The 9,752-nt window shown below is 40.2% G+C and overlaps 2 protein-coding genes across 2 annotated transcripts in view; both read right to left on the bottom strand.

Moving 5' to 3' along the window:
* Positions 1-644: 644 nt before the first annotated feature.
* On the bottom strand, positions 645-7,686 carry zpax1 (zona pellucida protein AX 1; the record flags this gene model as incomplete). Its single annotated transcript, XM_084082124.1, is given in 20 exon segments — positions 645-736; positions 1,027-1,159; positions 1,278-1,419; positions 1,577-1,763; positions 2,007-2,137; positions 2,224-2,324; positions 2,757-2,987; positions 2,989-3,117; positions 3,206-3,405; positions 3,754-3,871; positions 4,768-4,976; positions 5,554-5,710; positions 5,800-6,017; positions 6,101-6,197; positions 6,274-6,438; positions 6,539-6,625; positions 6,716-6,859; positions 6,986-7,110; positions 7,397-7,498; positions 7,614-7,686. Coding segments are annotated over 20 exon segments (2,841 nt in total).
* A 1,274-nt stretch (positions 7,687-8,960) lies between these two features.
* ttc32 (tetratricopeptide repeat domain 32) overlaps positions 8,961-9,752 on the bottom strand; it is a 1,840-nt gene continuing 1,048 nt past the window's right edge. Inside the window, exon 3 of the mRNA XM_084083160.1 lies at positions 8,961-9,233. Within this exon, the coding sequence (XP_083939286.1) occupies positions 9,106-9,233 (128 nt within the window). The 3' untranslated portion in view covers positions 8,961-9,105. The remainder of the gene's footprint in view (positions 9,234-9,752) is intronic.

The raw sequence follows: 9,752 nt of genomic DNA, 5'->3' as shown, positions 1-9,752 counted from the left end.
ATCATGATGCATCTCTACAGCAGGTGCACTGACAAAATGAGATTACACATGTCACATATTATCTTGGTGTAAATAAGAGTTAAAGACACAAAATGTAAAGGGAAACAATATTTTAACAATAGTATTCTAAACATTGAATTTCACATTCATGTTCCCTACTTTAAAATCTTGACTTTCAATGTTTAGCTTTGCAGCACATACTGTAAATGGCAAATGTGCAATCAGGCCAAATCATTGTTTGATTCTGTTGAAGCTCTATCCTCAGGGAATGCATTTCATGGCAACATTAATCCTTAATCTAAACAGTTTACAAATTGGCCTAGTAGTTCCACGTGCATTTCCTTCTGTATACAAAAACCTGCCGTCGTTAATCATTTGGGAATGGGCAACACTTCTCCAGAAAAGGAAATGGAATGCTACTCAAGTCATATGTTAGACACTACCATTACTCCAAGAATGTGGAAATTCTCTCCGTCACAAGTTGCTAAGACAAATTCATAACCCATTGTGCTTTCTGTAAACACAGCAGCCTTTTAGAATTCAAGACACAGGACTTTTTGGACAGCCTTTCATTACAATAAACTTCAGACAGAGAAAAGTTGATTTGAAAAGAAAAAAAGAAAGCAATTTTAAGATCAAGTAATTTATTCATAAGATTCTATTGAGGGTTTAAGAAGAATTGGTCCAGAAGAGATCTGCTCCGTTTGATGCTGGGTTGAGTCTTTACTTCTGCGCCCTGGAACAAAATACTTTGGTCATTCACTGTGCTCCCCCCCCCCCCCAGCAAAAATCCTAAAATAGAATTGTCCAGTAGTTTTCTTTGCACAGAGAAACAAGACAGGGTTTCACAAGCCGTACTAGCATGTGTACATGCTGTGTTAGACATGCTATATAGACCACAAATCTACTTAATCATAAAGGAATGCCTTTGAGCATTGTGGCATACAGGATTAGGATTAGATAAGGGGCATGCGTCAATAGTTTTTTGAGCCAGTGTGAAGTTATTCTGCAGTTTCTCGTCCTTACCCCTTTTTAGTCCGCTATGCGGCTTTGCCGGCTTGGTGTTTCTCACGTTTGCGAGGCTCCCACACTGGCCACTGCAGATGCCATCTACCCGGTTGTTGGTCTCACAAATCACTGCGTCACAGTGCACATAAATCTGTAGGTCGAGAATTTAATACACAGGCATCTCAAGCGATTAGACTCGGATGAGCATCTATGAACCTGCCTTGGATTTTATGTTGCATGAGAAACGACAAAAAAGCTGTTCAGTATACCTCGTCTTCCAGAACATTTTCAGTCTTAATGAAGGTAAACATCTTCATAGAGAAGCGCTTTACATGGCCAGGGACTGCAACCCTTGTGTCACTCATAACTGGGTGAAAGACCGTCACGTAGCTGTCATCAAGGTTCTCACACCTAGTTAATTGAGCAAATTATGAACACACATAAATTACAAACTGTAGAGATGCTTACACGTTTCAAACTTAACAGCATAATGATCAGAAAATAGGAGAATGCAATGTCTTCCAGGTATTGCTCCAAGTATCCATATCAACAATTATTGGCCCAGTACCCATCCACAATGATGTCCCAACTTGGCAAAGACGTCCTGTTTTCATGTGGAGTAGCCCAGCAATTCTCCAAGATGAGCTCTAAGTGAGGGTCAGCAGACTCCAGTTCCACCTCAAAATACAATGGCTCCCTTAGGTACTTCACTACTGGGTAATCATCTACTTGGAGGAACTGTACATATGATGAATCTGAGGAGGTCAAAATAAAGATGATCACTGGTAGAGTGGTGAGAGTAAGTAGAACAAAGTTACCGTAATCACTGGTAAAGTGGTGCAGAATTTATACAAAGTAAAATTCATTTGCTTGGTAACTTGCACTAACATGTAGCTTAATTTTGTAGTGCATAACTACATTGGGACAAGGTCACTTGGACCTTTACATCCAGAGTATACAAAACAGCTAGATATGAGGTCAACATACAAAAGTCTTACCACGGGCAAGTCTCATTTGTACCAACAGCTGTCCTGACCCAAGCTCTGCTGTAGGTTCATTATCCCGTGGTCTATAGTGGAATGCCATCGTCTTCATCTCACTTACCAAATAGAAGCAGGAAATGGTGTGCCTGTAAGGGCACGGGGCATTTAAGCACTACAGCAGGAAAATCATAAACTCTATTGCAATGTGTGTTAAACAGGATAGCAGTTATACCTGTACTCAACTGGTGGCAACGTGTGTCCTTTGGATGAACGATGCATGCTCTTCACATCAAGGGCAATTTCATTCTCATACAGTAGGTAGTTGTCAAAGAACTACAGATGAGAGGAATAAGGAATACAATGAAAAAATAACCTCCTGAACCAACGGTATCATACTCACAATGCAATGTGCGACAGCCAGAGCCAAACTGACCTAAGCTAATTTATAACCTTAAATGTTGTGTTTATGTTTTAGATCAGAGCTGGTTAAATGCAAGCAATAAGTGAGGTTAGAGATGATTCAATGTAGGCATTAGGTCAGAGATCGTTAAACGGATAAGAATATGGATAAAAATGGTTGCGTTTAGTTAGGCATTAGATTTAAAGATAGGTATGGTTTGCAGTGGTTAAGGTCAGTAAGATCTGGTAAGGCAGTTAGCCAATGATTAGGAGTGACCTTAACTCATATTTAGAGCTTGTATGAATTGGGTACCGGATAAACCAAATTAAAAGTAAAAACTATTAGGGGGGGGTGGAGATGCATACCGTTCTAGTGGTCCTACAGGAATCCACAGCGAAAGAGAAATATGCAAAGCGGTCATCACTGAAAACTGGTTTGCAGGATGGGTCCTTCAGTGTCAGCCAACTAGGGATTAGCGTTGGGACAGATTCCACTTTCACAGCCAGAGCAGTCACGGTTCCATTAGCGTGACACTCTGAAAAGAGTCCATTAGTCAGCAATTTCCTATAACCAGCCGACTGAAATGCAACAAATTTGATTTGACACATTACCAGTTGTGGTCAAAGGGAAGTTGCAGGCCAGAGAGAAATCAGCGAGTTTCCACTCATTGTTGGGCTCCCACAGAAGCAAGTCAGCTCTGGCTTTGACTGATGAGGACTCGATCAGCTGTAAACAAAGATTTATAGCCAGTGCCATCATCAAGGTCATGTTATAATATCTCTCACTGCGCTACTATGCGCTAGCCTCAACCTACCTCAAATGCTGTGTCAGGGGAGTTGTATGGCACCACAAGACTGAAGTGTGTGCCATTTTCAGTGAGTTTGTAGACCTCTGCCAGCTCAGGACTCAGCTCCCGATTGCCAAGAATGGCCTGGAAGTTGTGGCCCTGACTCCCATATTTCACACTGATATAAAACATGTTCTGGTCACAGGTGCCAGTGATGCTAGGTAGAACTAAAAACAAATAAGCAGAACACAGTGTTAATAATCCTGTTAACCACAGACCTGCTTCACACAGACAAAGCTTAGCTTCACCAAAATGAGTAAAAAACAAGAAGACTGCACAGTTTACAGTGCTAATGCAGCCCACTAAAGAAATGGCAATTACAAGCACTAAGCCTAAACACCAACAGAGCTAAATTAACACTTTGATGAATAGATGTACACTGCTACACAGAAATATGCAAGTTAAAGAAACCAAGATTGGGATGTGATCAGGAGCACACAAGAAAACTCATCTGCCATTATCTGCATGAGAAATACATAATCGCCATAAAGTAGACAGATGCCATATGAGCTCACCAACATCCCGCAAAGATTGCTCCACCTCTAATGTGTAAGAGAACGTAGTTTGCTCAGGATGAATGACAAAATCATAGGTCAGAGGCAGGAAGTAGACTGTAACCCAGGGTTCAGGATTCTGTGAGGGAAATAAAAATATGTACTAGACTTCGCTAAAATGGGACTATATACACATACAGTAAAATCCTCTGTGAAATTAAGCTTAAGGACGATTTCACCCATTTTCAACCTATTTTCATATAATTGGTCCTCACTAATGCTCATGCAGGCTTTCTATTCCAGGAAAGTTAGCATGATATAATGGAAGCCATTGTTCTCACGTTAAGAAAAACATTTTTAAATCTTGTTTGAACAGAAAAACCTGCCTAAAGATGATGTCACTGGTAGGCCGGTTTCTGAACTGTCCTCTGAGACACATACAGAGTTAGAGTTATTGAGGACCAATTATATGAAGATAAGTTGAAATGGGTGAAGTCGTTCTTTAAGGGTCCTATACACCAGTGGTTCTAAAACTTTTTCATGTCAAGGACCCCCAAAATTATATGTATTTGGCCGCGGACCCCCATCTCAAAATATGTTGTTCCAGGGACCCCCCAGAAGCAAAGCTTTGAGTTACAAATGTTCGCTTTAAAAAACATATATTCAAAGATTTGCACAAATCTTCAAGATTTTTCAAAAATAGCAGATCTACAAGCTCATAGCGCGGCACTCGGTGCCGCGCTATGAGCTTGTAGATCTGCTATTTTTGAATAGCCAAAGTATAAAAGGTTAAAATTATTCTGGTGCTATATTTACACATTTTGCTGGGTACCCCCTGGAACCCCCTCAAGTACCCCTGGGGGTCCCCGGACCCCACTTTGAGAACCAAGGCTATACACAGTTACACATCGTTTTTTTTACTGTGAACATACACTACTTCTATTCTTGTTCTAGAAGTGATTCCGATTCAAATGGCCCAACAAGTTGAGTGAAATGTACCCACATTTAGGCAAACAAGTCATCTACTGTACATACACGTTTCAGGACGGCATGGTCAGAGAAGGGCACTTGAAGAGAGAAGGTCTTGGAGCCATTGGAATGCGTGTGTTCCTGGATATGGAGGCCCTTGGCATTGCACTCATCAACAGTGAGCACACCAGTGGAAAAGGTGATGTTCACCAGCTCCACATCATGGAGAAAGGTCCCCAAGAGGATGCTAAACACCCTCTCCTCAGGGACGGTATCTGGAACAGCAGCAAAGTGGTGGGTTGAAAGCAAAGCTAATTTGTAAGTAAACTTTCACTTTATTCTCCATTCGAGTTCATTGCTAAATATGCTTATTTCTTTTTTAATTAAAGACTGAATTATTTGGGTACCCGCTGGCCTAGCGGTCCGGGCGCATACCACATATTGGCTCTAATGCAACCCAGCGTTCGAGTCCCGATCCCGACGACCTTTGCTGCGTGTCTGTCCCCATCTCTCTCTCCCCCCGTTTCCTGTCTACCTTCTATACTATCAATAAAGGCATAGGTCAAAAAAAAATCTATATTATTAAAAAAAAGACTCAATTATTTGTAATAGAGTGCTGAACTCAGCAGTAATTTAGGTTATACCATTTGCCATGCGTTGAGCTTAACCACTTTAATCTTATATACGACTATACTAGGCCTGTTAGTATTTCCCTCTACACCAAATCTTTGCCAAAAATAGCTGATCTACAATCTCCAGATGCGTTGCTAGCTTGCAAATCTGTTATTTCAGCCAAGTGGCTAGGGTTCATGTGATTAACTGGGTCTTTTTCTACCAAGAGATGAGACTTACTGTCAGAGAAGTTAAGAGGCTGGGGCATCAGAGGGGTGGTAATGGGGAACAGCACCTTGTATTTGGTATCAGACTGGGTGTCTTCTGACCACCAGAGCAACTCCAGCATTGGTTCAACCGTGTAGGTGATGTGGTACTGGTAATCTGGGGCATGACTCTGCAATAATTCATGTCACATTAATAAAACATGCAAATAGACCTACCCTAGAATGATGCACATCAACATTCTATCCACAGTGTCCCAACCTTGTAGTAACCATCCGGTGATCCAATTGGAAGCTCGGTGATGATGTGAGATTCTGTAGCTGACAGTGTGTAGCGGCGGGCAGCCATCTGAGATTTATCCAGCCTCTGACCATTAATTCCCATGTGCATTTCAAAGACTTTGATGCCGCCATTGATTAGTGGCGTTATACGGCGAGGTATATGCCAGGAGATCATATTCTCAGTAAAGAGCACACCACCTATTGAAGAAAGATTGGTTAGCAGTAGTACTGCAGCACACCTTTTTTAATTTATAAAACACGGTTTATTATAAAAGACTCACCCACGGGACACGCAGCGGCAGAGTTGATGACTATGATATCATGTGGCAATTTATAATAAGTGCTCACTTTGAAAACCTCCATGGGAACTCCAGCCACCTAAAGAGATACATTTAAAGTGACTTAATAAGAAATTAAAACATGCAGAGTGCAGGGAGGGGGCTTGGTTGCTTACATTCTCAGTGTAAGTCCTTGCTGTGTTATATGAGCTTCTTAAAACAAGGCGGCTAAAGGTGGTCATGGCTCCAAAGCCAGATTCTTGAGCCTCCTTCAGCAGCATCACCACTGGCTCAGGAGTGTGAAATGTCATCTTCCAGATACCATGAGCAGCACCGGTTGTCTGCAGGGAATTAAAAAAAAAATCTTTCATTCATGTTTTGACACTCCTTTGAGTCACAAAAAAATATAATATGCAAAGCCTCAAAATACTTAAAACATACACCGGGAACTGCCTTGAGTTTAGAGTCATCTGGAAGTTTCATATCCTGGCCCTCTTCATCTTTAATGTCAGGCACGAGCTTTGATACCTTGAAATAGACAAATATTCAATCATTAAACTGGCCATTTTAAATATGGTTTAGCATATTCATATCTGGTCCCATTGTCGAGCGACTTACTTCCATGTAATTTCTATCACAAAGAATCTCCTCCGAGCTCCAGGACGAGTCTTCACAAGTTTGAGAAATATCATGAGTAACTACATGTGATGTATTTTGGTTGTACATTCGAAGTCTCAAGCTAACATTAAAGGTGTCATCTTCCTGGGAACATAGAAATGCAGAAAACAAAATGCAGCAGATTTAGCACTTCAGATGTCTTACTGCCCCCCCCCACTCCATGAGGCAGTGATAGAAAAGTATACAAAACTTTTTTTTTTTTTTACATACATGATTGTCCACATAACAGCCCATCAAGGATGCATAGATTCTGGTGTTACCCCATGGGTCAGATTCCATGCTATATCCACATTGAGCAGCCGTGACTGGTGTTAAATGCATGTGTTGAGAACCATCTGGGAGGGGGAGGGTGGAAGCATTAATAAACATTACAAGGATTGGTTTTGGTGACCCAGATATAATTAAGGATCTTGTTTTTATTGAAGTCTTATGGTAAATGAGTGCTGCTGGGGGCAATAAGACTTCAATAAAAACAAGATCCTAAATGGATGAAAGTGAGTGCTGGTAGTCTTTTCAAAGAAACCGTTTCTGCCTGAACCGTGCACCCGTTACTTTTTGTACTTGTGAACGACACGTCTGATGAGTGCTTGGTTCTTTTTTCCAAATATAATTAAGACATACCATCACTGATGGCTTCAACTTCTAGTTGGTTCCCCACAGCGAGAGCCTTGTCTAACGTCAGCCTCATGAGATTTCCCACACAGTCTGACTTTAAACCACTGCCTGTTTTGAGGAAACATGATTAACTCAGATACAAACTTAACTTGAGGTATGATAGGAGTGATTTATTAGCCGATATAAAATGACTTCATAAGTTTAGCATGAATTAAGCTCTTACTTGGCTGTGAATTTGAATTTATACTTGGCCTCTTTTGACCCAAGATGACAGCAGGGATCAAAATCCATGTCATGCTGAAATGAAGACACATATCAAGTCTACAAGGATGTTAAAATGGCTTGTGAAAGACGTATGCGAAATTGTAGAGAAACACTTACAAACTCCAAATTCTCCTCATAATACAGATCAGATGTAGTCCCACAAAAATGAAGAGCAATTCAATCACTGGGAGAGTTTGACATTAGACCCCAGGCATCCCCACACACATCTGAAACACGGTGCTTGATGACATCACTGATTTTTCAACAGCTGTTTTGTGTTGCAGTGATTCACTATGCACAGGTGACAAATGTCAGTGATAGGCTACACAAGGTTTGTAGCCTGTGTGGGTGTAGCCTATCTCTGCAAATCGCTCTTTGCTTCTTAACTTTTAAGGATTTCACATGTGGATTGACAGCCATGTCTTGACAAGCAGGGAATTCATATAGCAGAGCTTGTATTACAAACTGATAATACATTAAAGTGGCCATCAGCAGTGTAGAATACCAAATTATATATATACTAACTAGACAGCTACTCAGGACAGTGTGTGTGTGTGTGTGTGTGTGTGTGTGTGTGTGTGTGTGTGTGTGCGTGTGCGCGCGCGAGCGTGTCTCTCTCTCTCTCTCTCTCTCTATATATATATATATATATATACACACATATACACGAGACCACAAACATATTGCATCATATAGAGGAGCTACAGTGTGGAACCTTATGTGAAATAGAATTTTAACAAAAGATAAAGATCCCTATATGTGCACACTTCAGGAACATAATCTTTAGCCCAAGAAAGTGCATGAATAATGCCACTCCAGTGAAATTGAGAATGAGGTGCTTTTTTGTTTTATGAAGGTATGAAGGGATCAACTCTTTAGTGAAGTGTTCTATTTGTTTTTTTTTCTATGGCTGGATGATTATCTTGCAGTTTTTAAATCACTCAGGAAAAGAGCCTACTGTAAATTATTTTAAAAATGTTTCAGGAAGGGAACCTTTCTTGCACATTTTAATTGCTATGCATAGGAGAGAAGACAGCATATTTTGTTTTAAGCGGTAAAATGACTTGTGTTTAAAGGTCTGACCAGTTACCACTGCAACTGTACTTTTGGTGTCTTCTATACCCATGCAGGTTGGGAACTTTGTGAGCATGACACAACATTTTAATAATACAGGACACTGTCATCAAAAACCTTTTATTGCTGTATTTACAAACTCAAGAAATAGCCCAAACCTTATTGTTACATTATAACAACCTTATTGTGTGCAACTTATTTTGTCATGATTATTGTTCATTTTTTAAATACATTCTTACATTTCTGTGCAGCTGAAATAATATATTGAATCCATATGGGCATTATCAGCTCCCCATAATGACGAAGAGATCACATTTAATTTGCCAAATATTTAGATTGAAAATATTGAAAAGTAAAGTCTTCGGTCTATTACATTGTCAGTATCCTCTATTGATCTTGTGCTGCTGGTCCAGTAATGTTTGTTGTAGGCTAATTTTGGCATCTTGGAAATCTGGATTAAGCTGTAAGGCCTGCTGAAAGTCGCTCTTGGCATCTTCGAAAAAACCTGCAACAGAAAGTTAAATATGAATATACTGTATGTTGACTCTATGCAGTGTTGCCATGTCTTCTTATTATAAGCGACTTTGGGCTTGTTTTTCTGTAAAGTAGCTCGTAAATATTGGTAATTGCGGGTTGCATTTTAGGCTTTAAAGTGTGTTGTTTTAGATTGCTTGCTTTTTTTTCATCGTTTCAACCAGTTCTCAAACATTTGTATGTCAAAGACCCAAATGAATGTATTTCTCCCCGAACCCCCCCCCCCCCCATCTGAAAAGATATTTCAAATATAGTCCAAATATTTCCCTTTTTCTTTACAAGATCTTTTTGCAAATAGCAGATCAACAAGCTCACAACGTGTCTGCGAATGCGATGCTTAGTTAGATCGGCTATTTTCAAATAGCCAATGTATATAGGTTTATGTTTATTCATGTTTAAGATACTGTGAGCATTTTAATGAATTGGACATGTATACAGCGCCATCTAGAGTCTAAAAAAAGAGGATAGCAGCTGCAGTCACTCCGAAGTA

This window comes from Gymnoscopelus microlampas, assembly GCF_963454915.1.
Source record: "Gymnoscopelus microlampas genome assembly, chromosome: 16".
In the NCBI taxonomy this organism is placed as follows: domain Eukaryota; kingdom Metazoa; phylum Chordata; class Actinopteri; order Myctophiformes; family Myctophidae; genus Gymnoscopelus; species Gymnoscopelus microlampas.
Note: the sequence above shows the minus strand (reverse complement) of the source record. Positions and strands in the feature narration are given on the sequence as shown.